This window comes from Rhodamnia argentea, chromosome 10 (assembly GCF_020921035.1).
Source record: "Rhodamnia argentea isolate NSW1041297 chromosome 10, ASM2092103v1, whole genome shotgun sequence".
NCBI lineage: Eukaryota > Viridiplantae > Streptophyta > Magnoliopsida > Myrtales > Myrtaceae > Rhodamnia > Rhodamnia argentea.
Genome location: NC_063159.1, coordinates 19,058,967 through 19,080,843, shown reverse-complemented (window position 1 = coordinate 19,080,843; position 21,877 = coordinate 19,058,967). Strand labels below are relative to the sequence as shown.

At 42.4% G+C, this 21,877-nt stretch overlaps 4 protein-coding genes across 6 annotated transcripts; 2 read left to right on the top strand and 2 right to left on the bottom strand.

The window, feature by feature from the left end:
• Positions 1-3,524: 3,524 nt before the first annotated feature.
• LOC115747682 lies at positions 3,525-4,678 on the top strand. The gene has a single exon (XM_048271284.1). It carries the CDS (start codon positions 3,637-3,639, stop codon positions 4,477-4,479), a length of 843 nt encoding a protein of 280 aa, XP_048127241.1. The 5' UTR covers positions 3,525-3,636; the 3' UTR covers positions 4,480-4,678.
• Positions 4,679-6,684: 2,006 nt separating this feature from the next.
• LOC115747675 (centromere/kinetochore protein zw10 homolog) lies at positions 6,685-12,345 on the top strand. Of its 2 annotated transcripts, XM_030683916.2 has the most exons (14): positions 6,687-7,344; positions 7,526-7,663; positions 7,917-8,090; positions 8,221-8,382; positions 9,048-9,281; positions 9,357-9,506; positions 10,037-10,129; positions 10,409-10,504; positions 10,650-10,778; positions 10,896-10,973; positions 11,052-11,210; positions 11,284-11,434; positions 11,534-11,616; positions 11,899-12,345. In XM_030683916.2, the coding sequence occupies exons 1-14, from the start codon at positions 6,784-6,786 to the stop codon at positions 11,980-11,982; spliced, it is 2,292 nt and encodes a 763-aa protein (XP_030539776.1). In that variant the 5' UTR covers positions 6,687-6,783; the 3' UTR covers positions 11,983-12,345. The 2 variants fall into 2 exon arrangements, with proteins under 2 accessions (XP_030539777.1, XP_030539776.1); XM_030683917.2 differs by lacking the exons at positions 11,534-11,616; positions 11,899-12,345 and having other exon boundaries at positions 6,685-7,344; positions 11,068-11,210.
• Positions 12,346-13,565: 1,220 nt separating this feature from the next.
• LOC115747676 (triacylglycerol lipase 2-like) lies at positions 13,566-16,076 on the bottom strand. The gene is made up of 9 exons (XM_030683918.2): positions 15,828-16,076; positions 15,629-15,736; positions 15,131-15,271; positions 14,836-14,946; positions 14,596-14,739; positions 14,446-14,486; positions 14,230-14,309; positions 14,037-14,132; positions 13,566-13,949 (listed from the first exon to the last, which is right to left on the bottom strand). Exons 1-9 carry the CDS (start codon positions 16,035-16,037, stop codon positions 13,630-13,632), a joined length of 1,251 nt encoding a protein of 416 aa, XP_030539778.1. The 5' UTR covers positions 16,038-16,076; the 3' UTR covers positions 13,566-13,629.
• Positions 16,077-16,914: 838 nt separating this feature from the next.
• LOC115747588 (triacylglycerol lipase 2-like) lies at positions 16,915-20,721 on the bottom strand. 2 transcript variants are annotated; one of them, XM_030683796.2, is made up of 11 exons: positions 20,069-20,721; positions 19,675-19,984; positions 19,255-19,388; positions 19,038-19,148; positions 18,777-18,917; positions 18,579-18,689; positions 18,338-18,481; positions 18,208-18,248; positions 17,703-17,782; positions 17,368-17,463; positions 16,915-17,239 (listed from the first exon to the last, which is right to left on the bottom strand). In XM_030683796.2, exons 3-11 carry the CDS (start codon positions 19,291-19,293, stop codon positions 16,920-16,922), a joined length of 1,083 nt encoding a protein of 360 aa, XP_030539656.2. In that variant the 5' UTR covers positions 19,294-19,388; positions 19,675-19,984; positions 20,069-20,721; the 3' UTR covers positions 16,915-16,919. The 2 variants fall into 2 exon arrangements, with proteins under 2 accessions (XP_030539656.2, XP_048127877.1); XM_048271920.1 differs by having other exon boundaries at positions 19,255-19,984.
• Positions 20,722-21,877: the final 1,156 nt, after the last annotated feature.

Sequence of the window (21,877 nt, the reverse complement as noted above, 5' to 3'; positions counted from 1 at the left end):
TTTTCGCCTCTATGCTGTTGGGGCAACCCGATGTCAATTAGAAAAAAAAATCCAGTGAACCCTCCTTGAAACGTTTCAATCCTCTCCCTTCTTGACCATTCCATAATCACTTTCAATCATTGCAAGTCCAAAACCTTTTAGGGAAGGGACCTCAAAAAAATCCGCAAAATAAATGAGATTAAAATTACGACCTCCTTTCGCTTTTGGAGCCGGCGCACCTAAATGGATTACCCTTAAAAAGGATTGAGTTCATATGAAACGTACTACTTTTATCCATCATGTGTCGGTTTTGGAATGATTAATTTAAGGTTATCGTAGGTAAACGTAGAATTTACCATAGGAAGGAAGCGAGACCAGCCTAAACCTGAAACAGATATGATATCCCCAAAATCAAGCTCTTGGCCAATTTTCGGGAGACTACCTTTTTGCTTACGGGCTCAATCTTGAAGTTCAATCCTCAAGGTGCCACAAATTTCTGTTTCACAAGTTCCACCAAGGTGACAAGTCAAGAGCATGCTAAATCACATCGTACTATCGAATTAACAAGAGGATTCTAGGAGTTTAGGAACCATGCTCGGATGAGAAGAGAAGAGGAGAATTTAGGGACTCATGTAGAGAAAACTTCACACCGATATTAGAAGTAGGCTCAATCCCCCTCATTACATGATCCAAGGGGCCTTATATAGGCAATGGAAATACAACTGGACAAAACACATTGGATTTGCATATTCGACAACAACAATACATGACAAAACATGATAGAATAACTTTTGACCACTATTGCCAATTATTGAAGGAAATACATACATATGACATATAAGAGGCCTTATAATTGGTACCGGTAGAACCCTTTCTAAGCTATTCGAGTTGTCGGGCCATTCTTTTGTCTTTTGAAAGCTTTCCAAATGAGCTCGTCATTATCCCATGGCTCTTGGAATCTTGGGCTGCTAGGGACAGCATCCGGTGGCAAAGATGAGCCGGAAGAAATATCTTCACGTAGGATGAAATTATTGTTATAAGAGCTTTGTGCAAAATTATTGTTCTGAGAGCTTTGTGCATATGGATCTTGAGAAAGTGGTCCTCCCCACGGATCTTGAGAATCCATGTCCATTGAAGACTGGTTCTGATGAAAAATCTGCGGGGCTTCTTGGATGATTTCTCTTGAGTGGACGTATGAATCAGAATAATCCCATGAGACATCATATGCATCCGAGGGCCAAACCTCCGGAGGAACAATGCGGTTATCCTGGCATATGATTCTTTGGAGTTCTCTGTATTCTTGAGGAATGGATGCAATACAACTTGTAAAGGTCCTGTAAACACAGGCGACTTCCAAATTATATTAGGGCTTGTCCGTGGTAGTGCCAAGCAAGCTTAGTTTGGATCTCACATCTCTAGTAGAACTGATAAATGTCCATAGCCTGTGGAAAAGCATAACGGTGTATCTTTCGGGTTCGGGTCTTCCCACACGGTTTTGAATCCTTAATAATTCTCTTCAAGCGCCGAGTGGTTGGAACCATAGTAATACATCAATCATTTTTTCTGGTTAGAGTAATCACCTGCTCCGGTCAAAACTCTAACAATCTTGTCAATGGAAAACTGGATGGCTACAACATACAGATTGAACATATACCAAAACATCAATTTGAGTTCTTTAGGGAAATCTTGGTCGGGTGACCAAAGTAAGGGATGGATCAATGGGTATTTAGGGTGAAAACATTGGGTTTCAGTATTAAACCACCATAATATCTAAAGATTCTTAAATGATACTTTGATATTAGGAGTGAGTTGATTGGTGTGGATCAAGTCCGGAACATCGGGGGGTACTTGAGGGTGTTCCAATTTTCTCTAATATCAACGGTGCGGTATATGTCAAGGAGAGGTTCCTTGCGTACAAACATGTTGATAGAGGTAATCGGTTGTTTTGGCATGAACAAGAAATCTGCAAGAATATTTTTGTTTCTCGCAAGGTGTTTAGTGTCAAAAGAATATTTTGAAAACCATGATGTCCACCTTAGCAATTGAGGATGAGGAACCCCGCTTCGCTTGAATTTCAACATATGAGAAAAAGAGGATTGGACTGGTCTGGTGTTCTTGTGAAGTTTTTCGTAGTTGGTTACGCAACTATCGGGAAGGAGTTTCACAAGCTAATCTCTAGGAGTTTGTTTAGGCAAATGAACACATGAGGTATGATCGTGATCAATAGAGATAAATATGTCATCAATGGCATGATTGTGGACTCAGTAAATCATCCGATAATGAAGAGTAACAGCTATAGATCCAAGAGTCCGAAGAGCTCCGATAATCAGAATCTGTACTTTGAGTGCTGAAAGAAGGTTGGGATCGGCAAGGGCCATGTTGAAATTTGGGAAAAGAGTAACAAAAATAGTGTCGGCATTCAAAGTAATCTGAATGGTTCCAATGCGGGCATGTTGGTAGTCAATGATACGAGTGTCGAGTAGAGCGACCCGAGCCATAACAAGCAACCCTTTTATGTCCATGAAAGGAGAGAGCGAGACAAATGGCTTCAAAATGGAGATATGTGTAACCCCGTTGAGCCCATTGAAGCGAGAACTCTTGAGGGAAGTTGTATTTATTTTTTGATTTTATTCTTTTTAGATAAAAAAGATTTAAATAAAGGAGAAAGGTGGCCTAGTAGGCGGATCTTAGTAGTTTCGATACAGCTTAATCTCACCCGGTGAGTGGGTCTTACTGTCAAGCCAAGGGTAGTTGATGAGGACTCCAAAGCCCTTCTTTGGCGCTATAGGACAACCCTCTTTAAAGCAAGAAAAAAAAAATCCTAAAATAGAATAATACGCTCCATATAGAATTTCGACAAGCTTTATCTAATTAAGTTTGTTACATAAATAGTTTCCCCGTAGATGCAAAGTACATGAAAATGTGAGATAATACATTTATACATGTGTTTATGTGTAACATATTCGTTAAAACTCCTCCTCATTTCCTACAACATCTCACATGTGATCAGATAATACGTAACAAATAGAGATTTGGCAAATAGACCAAAAACAATTGGAGTTAATAGCATTTACAAACACACAAAAAAAAAAATCACGTTCCAAGCTCATTGTATATGCTTTGGTGGCTTAAACTATTTATTTCAAAGAAAAAACTTAAATGATCAACAACACACGCCAATGTGTCGCGTTAAAGTTAAACTTTCGATTTTATCTTGAAAGAGCAGGCATGCTTCAATCACGGGTTTGTGACCTATTTCGAAAACTCAAATGAATTATTGACACAATATCCAGCAATGGTATTATTGCAAAACATTTGTCTACTCAATGTGCATTGACAACATAGTAATAAAACGGGCGTTTATGGAAATGATTCTTGGAAAAAATTTCTCTCAGCCCTTTTTTTTATCTTTTCACAAACCCTAAAACAATATTACTTTTCCTCAAAATACTTTATTTCTCGCACAGGCGATCAAGAAGGCGCGTGGGCGTGTCATTCTTTTCTTTCTCATATCCCCAACCCCCGGTTGGAAAAAAGGTGGAAACTTTTCAAACCTACCATCATTCAAAGTTCAGAACTTCCTCTCGCCCCGTTTCGCAAGAAAGAAGAACGATTCTCAAACCCGTTTCGGCAAGAAACCACCGTTCATCGACCTCCATGGCTAAGCCCCACGGCAAGAAAGGCAAAGTCCACCCGTCGCCGCCCTCCGTCGCGGACCAGCTGGCCCTCCTCCCCGCGGCGCTCCTGACCCTCGCGGCGGCTCTCTCGCCCGACGACAGAGAAGTCCTGGCCTACCTCATCTCGCGCTCCAACGAAAACGCCTCTGGCCCGAACCCCTCCGGCCGCCGGGGAGTCGCGAGCGACGGCCGCAAGAACGGGGAGCATGACTTTCCCGGCGAGGAGGACCACCCCCCCATGTTCCAGTGCGACTGCTTCCGGTGCTACAAGAGCTTCTGGTCGCGCTGGGACGCGTCGCCGAACCGCCAGGCGATAGACGAGATCATCGAGGCGTACGAAGACGGGCTGCTCCGGGATGGAGGGAAGAGCTCCAGCGCGAAGAAGAAGAAGCAGAGGAAGGGCCAGAACAGGGTCGCTGATTGCGGTGAGGACAGAGTTACGGCAGAAAGAAGGACTGAGAAGGATGAGTTGGGTGAGCAGGAGATGGAGGGAAGAGCTCCAGCGATAGATGAGATCATCGAGGCGTCCGAAGACGGGCTGCTCCGGGATGGAGGGAAGAGCTCCAGCGCGAAGAAGAAGAAGCAGAGGAAGGGCCAGAACAGGGTTGCTGATTGCGGCGAGGACAGAGTTACGGCAGAAAGAAGGACTGCGAAGGATGAGTTGGGCGAGCAGGAGATCGAAGGAGGCACCGGCGGCGATGAAGCGGCGACGGCGGCCGGTGGCGTCGTCGAAGATGGCGAGGCCGGATCGGAGAAGGGGACGTTGAGAAAGATCGCCAGTTTCATCGCAGAGAAAATTTGGGGCCTTTGGAGTAGGAAGTAAGATCATCCTTTTACCTTTTACCCATTTCACAAGGGATTCATTCTTTGGTTTCAACTTCTTTTCAGTCTCTGAAAAACTCTCTCCCTTCCCCTGTAAATGACTGTACTCATAACGGGGCACGCAGGGTAACTTTTTTGCCCGTTACTGGGTTCGAGCTAAGTTTTTTGAATCTCAAGAGTAATGTAACGTCCCTCTTGGCTTTGTTCTTCATCGATCTTTCCGAGGAGTCCGAACGAATCGATCGAACATAAAGTTAAAAAGGAACCGCGCAAATGGGTCGGAGCAATTTCTACTGCAAATTACTAGATTCTTTCTGATCTCGTCTGTAGTTGGGGGTATGTTCTTGAATTCATGGATTCTGCATCTTGATGTCGAGTAGAACGGCCGTGACACGTGTTGCGTTCTTGGTTTTGGTACGGATATGTGGAGCGGTCAACATTGTGCGGCTAGCGTCGTTCAACAGCAGAGGACCGAAAAAGGGCTCGCGCTCCGTTTTCTCTGCGCGAGAGAGAGAGTCAAATTCAAAGAACGATTCTCGATTTTTCTTTCGCCGCGAGCTTTCGGTCGGAAAAGTTGACTGTCGTGGCATGAACTTCTTCTTGCCGCGAGGGGTAGGAGAAAGTTCCTTCTTCGTTTTATGCGAATATTACCAAGAAGTTCGAGGGGATCGTTGAGATTAACTCGCGGATCCGAGCGATTGATGTGAAGTGCGTATAAAAGGTCGACACGTGGTGTCGAAGCATTGTGATTGACTAATTGTTATCGTCTGTGAGCAATGAATCTCGTCCTTCTCGGTGCCTTGAGCGTATGAATCTCTCTTATATTCGGTTTGTCACGCCACGTTTTACTGGCGCGTGATGTATCCAGCTAATTATCTCCGTTCGAGGGACAGATTCAAGCCTATCTTTCCAACCGTTCCTTTTGTGTTTTTTGACGCGTTAGGCTTTTCTTTAGAAGTGCTCTGATCGTTCGATATTAAGCCGGAGCAATTCAGTTAAAAGCGAGTCTGAAGTTAAAGGGAGAGCTGGAGATATCTCGTGTCCCCAGCTTAAGGCTAGTTTGCTCGCCAATGTGGATCTTCGGGTTACAAGTGGTGTGGTACAATTATGACTCGATTAGAACATTGTGCAGAGGGCATGGGTTGGTTCTTAAATAGGGAAAAATACCTAGAAAGTACTAAACCTATTGTATGGTGAGTAATTCAGACGTGGGCACGACAGTTTAGTTCTGAGCTTTTTGATGATTTGTCACTTTAATTGTAAACCTTTCGATTGTACCGATTTAATCCTAAATCTTTTGGTGGGTTGCCAATGTAGCCCTTTCGGTCAATTATCCAAATAATATATTTATGATTAAATTGACAAACTATCAAAATGTTTATTACTAAATTAGCACAATTAAAAGTTTGGGGCTAAATTGGAAAATCGTCAAAAGGCTCGAGACTAAATTGGGTGGAATTGAAATATTTATGATCGAAATAGTCATCATACAATGGATTTATGACTTTTTGGACAATTATTCATTGTTAAATAACTCTCTAAAGGAAGTCGTTAATATTGGTCATCCCTCTCCGATCGTTTATCAATGATACGTGTACATAAAATCAAAAAGTTTCAGTTTTTATGATGTGATTTCTATCGCTACAAACCCTAAGAATTGCCGCGATAATGATAATTTGAATCTATTTGATCCAACTCTTCTTAATAAACAAAGTAGAGTAGTCACAGACAATCGATGTACGAATTCATCCAAACTATTGTAGTTCAAGTGCAGCAAAATGAGGAGCAAGAAGAATTTTTTTTTTTTTGTCAGAAGGAGCAAGAAGATTAGACGGTTCAATAAGTTCACAGAATATTTGCCCAAAATAGACCTCAAAAGAAACATTCTACCAATGTCAAGTATTAGGTCAATGGTCTTTCTTTCACTAGTTGTAGGTCAGTTTCGGACATAATCTATATAGATGCCAGGTTACATTCTTGAAGCTTTTTATGCCCTGTGTTCTCATTTTTCTTCATAGGTTATACCAACATTTGACTTTAATTTATCCGTCCTTTTGTTATGTTTTTCCAAGATTTCTTTTAAAGGAGTGGGCTTGAGCAACTCTTTGGGCCAGATGCACTTCAATTTCACACGAGGCCCAAAACCAAAAGGCCTATATGGCCGGCGCACGATAGCCCTCTCCGCCGCCGACTTCCACCTTCCCGCACTCTCGATTTCCGTTCGCATCCCAATCCTCACACCTCACTCCAACTCGATCCCCTCGCCCGAACCAAGACCCCCTCCGATCGATCCCCGTCCCACGAGATGGACGTCCTCTTCGACACGATCAACGTCCGAGACCTCCTCTCCGCCGGCGACCTCAGCGACCCGACGTCCCCTCTCTCCGCCCCCGATCTCCGCCTCCTCATCCAGAGGCTCGACTCCCACTCCCGCGGCATCAAGTCGCAGGTCCAGTCCTACCTCCTCTCCCACCACTCCGACTTCTCCTCCCTCTTCTCCCTCTGCTCCGACGTCGTCTCGCGGACCGACGATATCGCCTCCGAGTTGGGCGGTGTCCTGCAGTTGATATCCGACCGACCCATCGACGTCCAGATTGGCGAGGCCGTGTCCGAGATCGAGGTCAAGACGAGGGAGGCGAAGCTGAAGAAGGAGCTGCTGGAGTTGGTGAGGGTCATTTCGAGACTGAGCGAGAGGTTTGGAGGGGCGAGGGAGGCGCTGAGGAGCGGACGGCTCAGATTCGCCGCTGAAGAGATTAGAAATCTGAAGTTGGCGGCTAGAGTATGTGATACGGAGGAAAATGTTGCGGGGAGAGAGCCTGTGGTGTATGGGCTGTTGAAGGCTCAGTGGCACGAGTGTTTTGAGGAGGTGGAGTGTTTCTTTCCCTTTTCTTCCCATTTTAACGTGGCACGTTAAAATTCAAAAATTGGTTGATAAGTGAATGGACTGAGCTGCTGAATTTCTGCTTTTGTTTCGTTGAAAAGCTTTCAATTGGCGATCGCTTGAGTTCATGATTGTCCTTTGAGAGGTTTTGGTTTTGGGTTTCTAGATACAAGAGGTTTTCTCGAGGTTTGTGGATAATGCTGTCCTATTCGAGCAGCAGTCCAACAGAATTCGGGTGAAATACCAGCTCAGTGTCGATGGAATTGCTGGGGTAGATTTCCAAGAAGTTTTGGAGTCAATGGAGGTGAGTTTATCGAATCTCCCTTGTGCTTATGCTTGAGTAGAATTTATGCAGTTCTACCCCCCCATTATAATCTTCAGATGAAGATAATGCAAATTGGTGAACTACTTTCGGGTATTATAGCAAACTCCTGTGTTAGATAGGAATTAGCCATGGGAAAATGGAATCTATCTATTTCTTAATGTATTCGGTTCTCTTGGTGGCAAGACACCATTTCTTCAAGTTCACATTTTGACTTTGTTCATGTTTATTCTAGGTGGTCGGCCTTTTAGATTATGGACTTGCTAGAGTAGCTGATTTGATGATCAAGTATGTTATGACACCGGTCATTAATTCTGGCTCGGCAATTGCTTTTGTAGAAGAATCGAAACAAGAGTCAGGAAAATTGACTGAGGCATTTTTGAGGATGATGCAGTCTCCAGATCAGAAGGTGATTATTATGAATGTTTCTTATAGGTGATATATTGGGCTACATTCTCTGACTGCAAAAAGAATCTTCTTTGGTGAAGAAATTACCAACCCATGTTTCATTTGTTTCATATGTTTAATTGTTGTTTCAGATTGGAACTGTGGATAGCGAGATGATCTTTTCCAAGATTATTGAGGTTGCTAAGTTTATTTGTGAACGGATTTGCTTCAAAAGTGATTCATGGATTCGATCTTTTGGAAGATTGACATGGCCAAGGATATCAGAGCTGATAATAATTAACATTCTCTCCAAGGTTGGTTGATCAAGCAATCAAATTGGCTTTGATACTGCCACTAACTATTCTTGCTTGGGTGCTAGAAAGATGAAGTCATCAGGAGTTTGTGCTTGAAATAATCTCATGATTCGAAGTGATAAAATTCTGAAATGTTTTGTCTACCATGGCATATATATTATGTTCAGCAATATTGGTAAGCTTGTGAGGTTCTTGGCTGCACTGGTGGGACATTTAATTTTGTCTATATGAAAATGGATTTAGGAAAATTCTCTGCCTCATCTAGCCATTTCATTTGTCGAATAATTTGTTCAGCTGATAAAACATTTATTATGACGACAAAGTCCTCCTTAGGTAGGTCAACCTGGACCTATACACTCTTCCTTTCCAAAATTCACTGGTTGGGGCTTGGAGCACATATTGTGCCGGTTGATAAAGTGCCTCATAATCGGGAACGGAGTCTGTGTCTGAATTCGTCCCATCATGTCCTGCGCCAGCTTATGTGGCCATAGCTTACTCTATTAGAATTGTCAACTGAAAATTTCTTCTCTTCCTTCTCAGGAATTATTTGTCTGAATGGATGGATGCTTGTCTCTATTTAGGTTCAGGCACTGTATATAACACCGCCTCATAGATTTTAGAGCATGTCAACTGGGCTTTTGACATCCTTAGGACTCCTATTTCAGGTTGTTCCAGAAGATGCTTCTGAACTTGCCGATTTTCAGAAGATCATTGAACTGGCAACTGGATTAGAGACAGCTTTGAAGGACTTGCGATTTATTTCATCCTCTGATAAAAAGGATGAAAGATTGAGCAATTTCACTGAAAACATTGAGGTTCACTTTGCATCAAGGAAGAAAAAGGAAATCTTAGGAAAATCCAGAAAGCTGCTTCTTAGTTGTGATTTTGCCGTTCCACAAGTGAGATCTTTTAAATGTTCTACCGATATTTCATATTGCCGCGAGTTAGCTTTTTCACAGAGTTTTGTCTGGCAGGAATATACTAGGAAACATCATTCGCCAAAAGGTGCTGAAATCTCTGTGGATCCTTCCGATCATGCTGTTGACTTGCTTTTTCTGTCGGAGAAATGTTTGGTTTCTGAAGCTGCTTCTGGATTGATGAAGATGGTGCATGATACTCTGAAAGTAAGTAAAAAACGTGCATGCTGTAGGATGAGACACTTGTGTAAAATTTCTCCTTACAAATATGTTCAAATCTAGATAAAGAAGTTACTGTTCTACATGGCAGAACTATTGAAATGACCAGTTCTTCCTTGAATATCTACTTGCCATGTCTTAGGCAGAGTGCACTTTAATTACTTATGCTGCAGAAGTGAAGGGTATACATGTAGACTTTAACTGCTTAAAAACTATATTTTGCATTGCAGCAGAATTCTAATTGCAATATCCAATTGCTTTGATTGCCGATTTCCCTGATGTCATATATGCTGTCATGTCTTTGAATGAATGTCATAAAGCTTGTTGTTTGTATTGATGGGACGATATTGTTCTTCCATTGTTATTCATAATCTTAATCTTTGAGGACTCCATGCCTTCAATTCTGTTTGCCTAGCATAATAAATAAAGGGTGCCAATGGCACAAAATGGTGTTTTTATTTTATAGAACCAAGAGAAATAAAGATAATAGGATAGTTGTGACTTGTGACCTCATGCAGGATGTTTGCTCATCATCCACTAGAGTTGCATTGGAACTGTACCATGCTGCAAGGGATGCTATTCTTCTTTATGAGGCTATTATTCCTGTCAGGGTAAGTGATATGACCAGTATATTCATAGCTATGGTATTAACATGTGATATCACTGTATATATACTACAGTTTGATCTGATGCCTGCATTAGAAAATTTGTAATGGTTAACAATTTAGAATGCTCAAGATTACTGCCTTTACCCCCTTGCCGAGAGAGTGAGTAGCAATTTGTAGTGTGTTAGATATTAGGTGCAGACAAAAAACTCAACTGTATCCTGCATGTTACTACATTGTCTCTGTATATGATGGGATCTTGATAGTCTCTTTTGGGTTATGAAGCAAGAAAGGCAGCTTGATAGCATCAACCAGGTTGCTGTTCTCATGCACAATGACTTCCTTTATCTTGCTCAGGAAATACTTGGCCTCGCATTCCAGGTAGGCATGTATGAATCTGTTGGTTTCTAAGAGAAGTTTGAAGCCTGGTGTGGTTTTTTTCTTTTCTTGAATATCAACGAACTGCTTTAGAATTACTTGAAGAAGATTTTCTAATACGATCGTACACATAAATGTGATGTTCCAGTACCGGCCTGACTTCCCGAATTGCATCAAGGAGCATGCTGTTTTTGTTGATTTGGCACCAAGATTACATTTGAAGGCGGAAGAGATGTTGCAAAGACAAATTCAACTTGTAATTTTCAATTTAAAAGGGGTAAGACTTTCTATGTAGATGCACCTTAGTCGTTTGTGGCAGGGTGAGAAGTTATCTGCCTCTGTTATTTTGGAATTACTGTACTTTTCACACTTCGCTGATATTGATAATTATCAGGCCTTGGACAGTGCAGACGGATTCCAGAATACTCATCAAATGCAGCAGTTTGAATCTGCTAAATTGAGTATAGACCAGGTATTTTTGCTACAGCTTTTATTATTCTGCTTCCCGATGTCTTTTTACCCTGGTTCACATCTGATTCTTGTTAATTAGGTGGTTTTCATTCTAGAAAAAGTGCACATCATATGGGAGCCCCTCTTGCTGCCTTCAATCTATCATAAGAGCATGTGTCTCGTCCTGGAATCAGTTTTTTCCAGAGTCACTCGAGACATACTCTTTTTGGATGATATGGCAGCGGAGGAAACATTACAGGTACTGAAGTCGTCATTAGCTGGTTTCTGCTGATTTCTGCCAGAAGTGGTCTAATACATGATTGTCATTTCAGCTTCAGAGGCTTATATACCTGATGCTGGAAAGTCTGTCGGATTTATTCCACTCCCTGAATGCCATAGACCAAGAGGGAAAGTCACAAGATTCCTCTTTACGCTCCCTTGATGATTTCATGCCATCTCTACGTAAACTTCGTAAACTGGCAGGCATGCTCTCTTACAGTTACTCAAAATTTTCTTCAAATTCGTGATACTAACTTCTGTCCTGCAAATCTGATTATTGCGTTTCATTCTTGCACAACTCAGAGCTGTTGGATATGCCTTTGAGATCCATAACAGCAGCTTGGGAAAGTGGTGAATTGGTCACTTCTTGTTTCACATTGCCTGAGGTACAAGTTATGACATATTCAGGCAATCAGTCTGCTTCTTGTTTGTTAATTCACTGTTTTGTTTTACATCAAACTCTCTTCTTTTCAAATTTGCCACGCCGTTCCTGCGTTAGAAGTACTTTGATCAGGAAGTGAAATAGCTGTGATATTCCACTATCAAATTGGATATTGTCAATTTTCCATGCCATATTATATGCTCCTTTCATGGCAGATTCTTCTTTGCCTCTTTTGGTCAGATAATTCTTTGTTCTTTTAATTTGCTTTATGGTCACATGTTTGCAGATCAAGGATTTCATCAAAGCTATATTTACTGATTCGCCTCTAAGAAAAGAATGTCTATGGAGGATAGAAAATGCCAGCTTCTAAAATTTGCTGGATGACTGCATCCATCTGTTTTGAAGATCCAACTTGAAGAAAGGAATGAGCGATCTTCTTTTCAGCTACAGGTTCATCTTTAGCGACTTACTACTCATTAAACAGCGTGCCTTCCTGGTAGAAGCTATGCTGGATTACCTCGTGGTGTAAATTTTCTTCTTTTTTCTTCCTTTTGGCTAGATTTTATTTTTCTTGGCATTCTATTGAGGGAGTCTGAGGGAAGAAAAAGGCATACTTCTTGAGTCTGCAGGGATTTTTGTAGGGCCATTCCGTTGTAAATTAAGATATATGGGTCCAACTTCCTGAGTTGTTAATAGAGGATCAATCGATGTTTATCCAGATTTTTAAGATCCATCTCATCAGAGGATCTGTTGATCAATGATTTTTGGATGTATTTATTTAATGTCATCTTGTGGCATCTACAGGCATTGCCCACCAATTTGTTGCGGTTACCCCAGTCTTGCATGCTCCTTACTAAAATTTACTCCCTTTGCTGGTCATTCATGCTCATTCAGCACATGACTTAAGAATTAATATTATGCTTGTGGCTTCCTTTTCGCACTAAAGTAATTGCCTTGTAACTATCTAGCCGCTCACTGTCTTAATGGCCCCACAGAGAGATCGCCACAACGGTATTTCTTTGCTTATGCTATCTTTGGAGTCACATGTCAACAGTATTACCATTGCTTTGGATAAAATCTGAGACCTACTAAATCGTTGCGTCTGTGTATTTTGTGTGTGCATGTCCGCTTGCACATAATTATGGACGGTTGCAAACATGCATGCATGTGTAAATGTGTGCATGTGCCTGAATTTGTTTGTCGAAATACTGAAACTATCGTGTGCAAAGTAGCTGGTGGGTTAACAAGTAGAACTTTGGATTGTCTGCTGAAAAATGTCTTCATCCCTAGTGTCGGACCTCTGCTAATAGGATGGTGGATTGCCGTTTGAGAAATTCGTACTCTACATGTCCACTAATACGCCTCAGTATGCTGGTGATACTTACAGTTTGATAGACAGCAAATTGCACATGTATCCACAAACACTTGCGTCGTGGGGTTCCGAACAAAGCATGGTGCAATGCAGATGATGGGAGCTATCAAACTCCGGCATTCATGCCATGTGTCATCAGCAACATCAGGAGGGAAGTATTCGGAACCAGTCGCCATCCTATGCTTCTCATGTTAGCTTTACTCAGACAATTTGCATTCCAGGTCTCGGAGAAACCTCATGGTAGCCTCTGCCTTTACTCGACAATTGCAATCACAGAGGCCCGTGAAAATGCTGAGGAACATAAAATATGCGAAAAAGTTGGAGTACAGTTTGAGAGGCCAATCCAGTTATTCAGATTCCTTAACTTCACCTTCACTTTCGATCGACTGCGCAGGTTCCCTTTGTTTAAGGATGTTCAGAAGATGGCAGAAAATCTTAAGACTACTTCATGCCACTTGAATTACATCATACTGAATGGGGCATGCATGCCCTAGATTTGCAGCAGACCCGTTTTAAACGCGGTGCGAACTCTTTTTTCTTTTTTCCTTTTCCTGGCTGTACTGGACAGAAAACATTCTTGTCCGATATAGAGAGAGAGGCCTAAGTTCTATCCTAAATTTGTATAGGGAGAGTTCTGTTCCACCCTCAGTGAAGGCGGAAGAAGGCCATTACAGGCTCATATATGACCTGATCCGCATTTATGCCAAAGACAAAATCGGCGTGAGCATAGTCTTCCCTGTACTGAATCACCAACTTGTCCCCATCATGATCCTTAAAGCAACCGAGCAAGACTTTCACATCAGCGGGATCGGCAAGCAGGTCTTTCCCTCCGTAGCTAAGGTAAAGAGGGAGATCATTCGGGATGCTCGTCATGTTGTATACTGGAGGAGTTGGCTGGCCATAGTGGTTCATGTTATCGTCTTGGTTGCCATAATCGAACTTCGCTATGGTTCCCGTCCTGATCACTACTCGAGTACAGAGATCGCATAGAAGAATGATTTAACTACATCCGTAGCCCGTGAGAGAATATCTGAAGAATCAATGAGACTTACTCTGGGCCAAGTGGATCATGTTCTTCGTTGCAGTCGATTGCGGTTCATGATCGAGGAAAACATCCGACCTAGAAGAATTTAAGCAGCAATTCTGGCCTACAACATATAACGGTCAAGACCGGCTGTCCGTGAAAAGCGAAAAATACAACTTGAGGACATTATTGAAGGCAGTGGACATCAAAACTGGGATTACCTGTGAAGCCGGACATCAAGTTTGAACAGTCATTGCCTGGTATGTTGCATATGTCTTTTAGAAGCTTGTTCACAGCGTCCCTGTCAAATTGATACTAACGTCTAGCTTCAGAGTGTGTGATTCTGGTTTTAAGCTAGAGTGTGAAAGAAATTTATCATATGCACGACATCGCCGTCTTTGTGATCACACAGCCCCATGATTGTGAACTATACTCACCCTTTAGGATTCAATTGATGGAGACCTAACCAGTAGATGTCCTGGTAAAACAGACCAATGTTTAGTAAGCTTCCTGCTGAAATTCACTCTCCATTGACAAATTTCTGTTTTTTATAAAGAGGGAAAGAGGATGATATCAGTTTAGCTTACTTCAGCTAGGAAGATCTGAGCAGCACTTCTCGCCAGCGGGGAGGGCACTTGATTCATATAGGCGATCGGGCTAAGCAAAACAGCCGATCTTAGCATGTTCACCAGTTCCTTGTGGGAGAAGGCAGCCAGAGCAATTAAAGTTCCCTGGAATCAAACTTGCTATGTATTAATTTTTTTTTCCCAGCAACATAATAAAGATTTCCATGAACTTGATGGGAAGATTGAGCGAGATATATTCACCAAGGAATGCCCGACATAGTGCATATTCTGGCCAGTGAGGCTGCGCACGTGCTGAAGCACGGCGGGCATGTCATAAGCAACTAGCTCATCCCAGGACCACTCCCAGTATGCCTGCAGTACAGAAACCAAAATGTTACCTAGTCTCACCAATTGAAAGCGGTTCAGTAAGAAGTTGAGTTAAGCAATCGCTTGGAATGCAACAATCTAGATCCTAGGCCTTTGACATACTCGAGACCGAGGACAATCCGTGTTCTAGGAATTAATAATAGGAAATTCTAGGAAGTGGATCGCAAACCGGATCACTAGGACTGAGAGACGTGTGCTGGAGGCTGGAATTAGTTCCCCGAGAGTTGGACAGCCATACATCGTACCCCGCATCTGCCAATATGAAGGCCAGCGACTCGGCTGGTGGGTTCATCAACCATGTCACAGCATCCTGTCAAATTTCATTGAAAATCAATCTCTCTATCGGCTCATCTAAGTTTTGAGAGTCTCAAGATCGCCATTTCTCTGGCAAATCCGCCAGCAACAAGTACATGTCGCATAATCATCCGAAACCCATTAACACATGATCCAAGTGCTTGTGGTACTGGTGGTTCGGATGCATCACACACGGCAATGCATGTACGATTGATGCTTGGCTCATCACATGCTGCAATAGATGTGGCCGAGTCCAAGCCAGAAATTTGTTTTGCTTACAGGTTATCTCGTTAACAGGAAAACGGAAAATTTTTACGCGTTCAGTTCTTTTTGTCAAGTCCTTTTTGTGAATCATCAGTTTGGGGCTACTGACCATCATGAGACCATGTTGCAGAAGAACTGGAGGCTTATAAGCCGACTGCCCGGACCTCGAAGCTGGAATCCTCTGAAGGCCGAGAATGTAACCATCTTTCGTCGTCACCTGAAACCCAAGACATCATAAGTTCAATCAAATTCCACGTGAACGGAAACCCAAAAGAACTTGATATGAAAATGATTAAGAGTTTATTAACTGTATGTTCTTGGCAAGCATAGCCTTGTGTGACCACCAAAGATTTGCAGATGCCGCCAGTACCAGCTGAAGATCCTGTGGGGTAGAGCCTCGCTCTTCTCGCTGCAACCGAAGCCGCGCAAAATAGAAATGCCATGAGAATCAGCTTAACCGTAGTGTTAGCCATTGCCAACTGCTTATTTTCTATATCCACAATGCCCCATTTATTCATACCATGCAAAGTCCAGACAAAACTAAAGAAGACACACGAAATGGTGTGGGGTCTCTAATCCTGCGGCTATTTTCTCTTCTTTTATTGTTATTTTTTCACTCTCCGTTACTTCTACGATTGAAATTTGTTTACTCTGAGGCTCATGGCTCATCAGGAAGTCGAATTGGGCGATGATAAGAACCAGGAGATAGCTCGCAAAACTGCGGAATCAATGTGAACGTGGGAGGAGAAGATGTTGATGTGTAGGCTGTTGAAAGACTAGTGTGCAGATAATGTTAAAAAACCACTCAATTACAAGACATATCTAGAGTAATCTTCTTTGATTAAATATTCCGTTTCGATAAGCTTCGCGCAGAAAAAAAGGTGTGTAAATGCAGAACAGGATGCGGTACGCATACATCGTTGAAAGCTATCTGCAGGTTGCGGCTACACACGGAGCCCTTTTTTGGGAAGATCTTTCTGGTTTTATAGTTCAAGACGTTGCTCTTGCGAATGACATTGGCCCCTCGAGTTGATATCATTCTCGGTCCCATGACCCGATTTTTGTTAGGCTTGATTTTGATGGAATGTGAGTCGTTTATTCATGTTCAGCAGATCGTTCTGGTTTGCCGTGTCTGCGATATAAAATTGAAATCTACCCTGAAATTTTGCAACATGGCCTGGTCAAGAGGATGATCTAGCCTTCTTTCTGTAATGTCGCGAGGAATATTCTGCAGACATAATTCCACAAAGAAGCAAGGGGATGTGATAAACACCAAACAAACAAAAGCAGACAAAAAAATTTAAAGAATCTATAATTTTCTGAACATTCCCATTGTCATTGAAGTTACATAGTCCCTTTGTACAACATTACAATCACAAGTTTCTCCTAGAAGTACATCCTCATTGCAGCCTGAGAAAGGCCATCAGAGGATCATACACTACTTCTTTAGCATTCTCGCCCATGACAAAATCGGCGTGAGCGTAGTCCTCTCTATACTGAGTCACCAGTTTGTCCCCGTCGTGGTCCTTGAGGCTGTCGAGCAACAGCTTCACGTCACGCACGTCCGACAGAGCGTCGGCCCCGCCGTAGCTTAAGAAGAGGGGTAGATCGTTCGGAATGCTCGACATATTGTACAGGGGAGGCGTCGCCTGCCCATAGTGCTCCACGTTCTGGCCTTCGTCGCCATAGTCATACATTGAGATAGTGCCATCTCTAATCACTGCTCATCCACCAATAGGACACACTAATGATGAATAAAGATTTCATTCGGCGACTCAAATGGAGCATATAACTTGCTGAGAAACAATATGATATTCGCGACATCCTTTCAGAAATTCATCCACTTACTCTGAGCCAGATGGATCAAATTCATTGTCGATGTGGGTTGAGGTTCATGGTCCAGAAAGACATCAACTATGGTGGAGTTCAGACAGCAATTCGGGCCTATAGACATTCGAGCATTCTTTGAAGTCAGCAATGGAATTCAAGTACTAATGGGAAAGTGTCTATTCGATCCGAATTGGTGGAAAAACAAAGATTTTAACTATGTAGTTGATTGACTGATCAACCTCTTCATTTGGAAAAAAACACAAGGATATAACTCGTTTGTTCACTTGATGGGCGTTCAGTTTAATTTTTCCGAAACCTTTTACGGATGAGTCGGCACGTGGAACATATACTACCTGTGAAAGCAGTCAACATGTGAGTGCAGTCGACTCCGGTTTTCTGGCAAATATCTTGCAGTAGCTTCACTGCCGCTACCCTGCATGCTTGAGAGAAAGATCAGCGGTGTCACCGGAGATATTCTGCCGGCATTTCAATGTTCGTCTAGGAACAACACTAACAAACTGAAACTCGATGGTAGTAAATTTGATGGCGACCTGAGCACCGATAACTTAAACTACTAGGCGGAAAGGCTGCTCCTAAGAGGTCTAAACATTGAGTGATATCGGTGCATCTGGGCTTGGTCTAACTCTTGGAATAGTTTCTACTGAGAATGTTCCGAGGGATGCGATATGCATGGTTCTTTCTCCGGCCGTCTACTTGGTAGCCTAGTAATACTTACATTTAATGTAGTTTAGTAAGAAGTTTAGACATTTTACTTGCTAATGTTGCAGGAGAAGTCGAGGCACTACACTTCTTACACTAGCTGCCAGAATGATAAGGGATTGAATCGGATTATCTCACCCTCTCAGATCGAATTCGTCGACGCCCAACCAGTAAAGAGCCTGTCAAGAGGGAAAAAAAAAGTGAGATTCTGGTCCAGTTTTATCAGTTTAGCCTCTCTGCCAGTACCGACAGAAAATTGGGTATTTACCTCAGCTAGGAAGTTTTCGGCCGCACTTCTCGCAACTGGAGATGTCATCTGACCCATATAGGCGATCGGACTAAGTAAAACGGCTGATCTTAACATGTCCAAAAGTTGTTCCTTGGAGAAAGCAGCTAGAGCCATCAAGGTCCCCTGCAAGAGAACACTTAAGTTGCTGCTAAATACTAAAATCTGCAACGTAATGCAGTTTCTAAAACAAAGTCAAAGTTCGAAATTGAGCGGAACCCACCTGGGAGTGACCAACATAGTGCAGTCTCTGCCCAGTTTGATGGTAGACGTAGTTGAACACAGCAGGAAGATCAGAAGACACCAAAGTATCCCATGTCCAATTCCAGTAAGCCTACAAGGAAAAGAATGGACTTTCCAATGAAGAAACATCGGAAGGCGAAAGGAGAACCCCATACTGAAGGGGCAGAAGGTTCATCACCTCATCGTCAGGACTCAGCGACGTGTGTCCACGGCTATATTTGGTTCCACGGGTGTTGGCAATCCACACATCGAACTTGTTATCCGCTAAGAGGAATGCCAGCGATTTGTCCGCCGGCAATAGCAGCCACGTGATTCCATCCTATCACCAAAACACATATTACATCTCTAGGAAATAAAGGGTCACTTGGCCAACTATCTTCTGACTTAATTCAATCAACAAGATCCTAACTAAAATGCTATCAGCTGCAAAGTTACCCACCATGAAGACCCCGTGCTGTAACATCACGGGAGGCCTGTCCCCGGTTGTTCCGCCTGATTGTCTCACTGAAATTCTCTGCAAGCTCAGGATATAACCATCCTGTGTCGTTACCTGAAAAATTATGCAACTTACATTGATTATTTTACATTGTGTAGTCACTGCAAATCAGAAATTAAACCGTCACTATGCGATCAAGTATCTGGAGTCAGCAAATTACAGTATGTTCTTCACAGTCATAGTTTTGTGGCTCCACCATCGATTGGCAAATACCATCATCATCTGCAACTGCGACCAAGTCGGACAGGCGCCGTTGACTTCTGAGTGAAAATGCTTTTGTTCTCACTCCCGTGGCTGACCGACAGAGAAGAGTCAGCAGAAGACTAATCGTTGCTAAAGCATTCGCCATTTCCGACTCCTTTCAGGGCTTTAAAAACACTCGGACGCTAGCCATTTTATAAAAAGGTGAACTAGCATACAAACAGGACTTAGCATCTACCATCACTCAAACCTCGTTTGACGAAAGGCAAGTGATGGTTCCATCGAGGCATCTTTAAGAAAAGTCCTTGGATCACCCTGCATCCTTTGATGATGACTAGGTGTAATAGGTCAGACATGTCGACCAAAACATGCAAATTACCAAAGCTACAGTTTTGAAAGCATTTTGTTGTCTGATCACCCAAGGCTTAAGATATAGCTCCAGAAGATTCCATAGGAAACTAAAGCTGTCACCCCATTTTGCATACAAAAGTGATGGCATTTTTCACATGGCAAAGTTTCTCCGAAAAACTGGCAAATCAGCATAGACATAGCCGAGAAGTTAGCCCATTTGATGCCATCGAAATAGAGTGCCTCAACACCGATGAAACTCCATCAATGGCATCTTGTAAACCAGAACTTCCTGATGCGTCCATATCATGACGTCAAGAGGGAGACACGAATAAATTCATCTAGCAAAAGGTGTTTAGATGATGAAAAGATCACATTAGATTAAAGACACCAGACGAAATAGGAGAGGGAATAGATTTAGCTACCGAGGTGATCGTCGTCAAAACCACGTTTTTTGCAAGCACAAAAGGAGTGTCCAAGTCATTGCATACCAGACATCTACTATGAATAAACTGAAATGGGCATCCATGACATGAGATTCTTAAACTGGCCTGACATATATACTGATCATCGTTCTGTTCATAAGATGTAAGAAAAAAGGTTCGCTATGTGACCTGCAGGAGATTCATTCATTACTCTGATGATGAACAACTCTAAGCAAAGAAAACACACTGAAAAATTAGATCTTGTCTTGTGCGTAATGGCTGATCCTGAAAGCTCTGATTGTTCACATCTGGACCTCAGCCCAACATTTGGAGTTCTGATACTAAAACCAGGTACCCATAACCATACCGCAACTCCATGTAAACCTACTCTTTGTGGTCTATATCATAAGAACCGATTCGTGCAGAGATGTTGGGTGTTGGTTTCAGTTACTTTGATCAAGGCTAGCCGTCTTGCCCATCAATTGGTAAAAACCCGTGGGCATTGCCCTCCGCCAGATTTGATGGTCCAGATTTTCCCGCTATACCCGTGAAAGAATGTTTCTTCGAGAGAGTCGTGAACGAAACACTAGCAAAAAATTGTAGCGATCGAATCACCTTCCTGGCTAGAGTTGCGTTCATATCCATGTTACTTATGTTTACACGAAATTACTTACACATTGTTTATCACACACAATCTCTTGAAAATAATCTGTCAATCTTTCAAAGGAATTCCTATATCTTACCACCAACGGCAAAGTCTTTTGTGGATGCAATTCACGATTACCACTTAGACTCCAGGAAATTCTCCACGAATCTTAATGGAAGCCACCAAGCAGGAGATCACATTCTGCACATCAACGGCATCAACAGAAATACCACCTCTTGGAGAACATGAACATAATAGAAGAGAAACTTTCTTCAGCCGTCCGCAACCTGGATTAGGAAATCGTCGTTTTTTCTTAACCTGACTTGGCATGGTTTGATACAAAAACCAAGTTGGACTCCCCTATTCCGACCGCCACTTTATCACACTTTTGTTCGGATTGAATTTCCGTCGTGAGTTCAAACTGAAGACACAATTCCAATACAAGCAATTTGGATAGTGTTGTGGGATTTCCTAAACTTTCAGTTATTTGAAAATGGATGCACCTTTCTCCAAATTTAACCAAATCATTCATTAAAATTTTGACATGATAGCCACTTGGCCAATTTTCAGGAAACCATCTCATTGCCGCATGGGCCATCACGTCAAAGGGCATCAACTACAGGGATTTGCTTTTTCTTTTTACCGCATTGCTGACCTACTGCAAAACTTACTTTTCACTTTGGAACTTTGCCAATTAACATTTCGAAGATTGGTAATTGTTAATGCTAAATACCATATCTTCAGAACCATGTACATGTATGAGGTTCAAAACCATTTTTAGAAATTTCCAATATTTCTCTGTATTAACTTTCCTAAATCAAGGAAAAGGAAATGAAGTCAATAGGTAACATCTAGCTGACAGCAAACCAAACCAAACCAAACAGTAACATGCCCTGTAGTTCGACTAAGCAGCTGCAGCACCAGCATCCAGACCGATGTACCTTGAAATGGCCTCCAAAAGAAAAAGCAGAGAGAGAGAGAGAGAGAGCATGGCACGATGAATCATTATTACGTTCACCCCCGGTCAAGGCTCAGCAGATGTGTAAAAAGTCTCTAAACCCAACAGTAAAAAGTGAATGCCCGTACAAAGTAGAACCCCTTCTCCTCCTCCTCCCTCCTCCGCCTACCCACTCTTTTTGAGAGAATCCTAAGGTCAAAAGCAA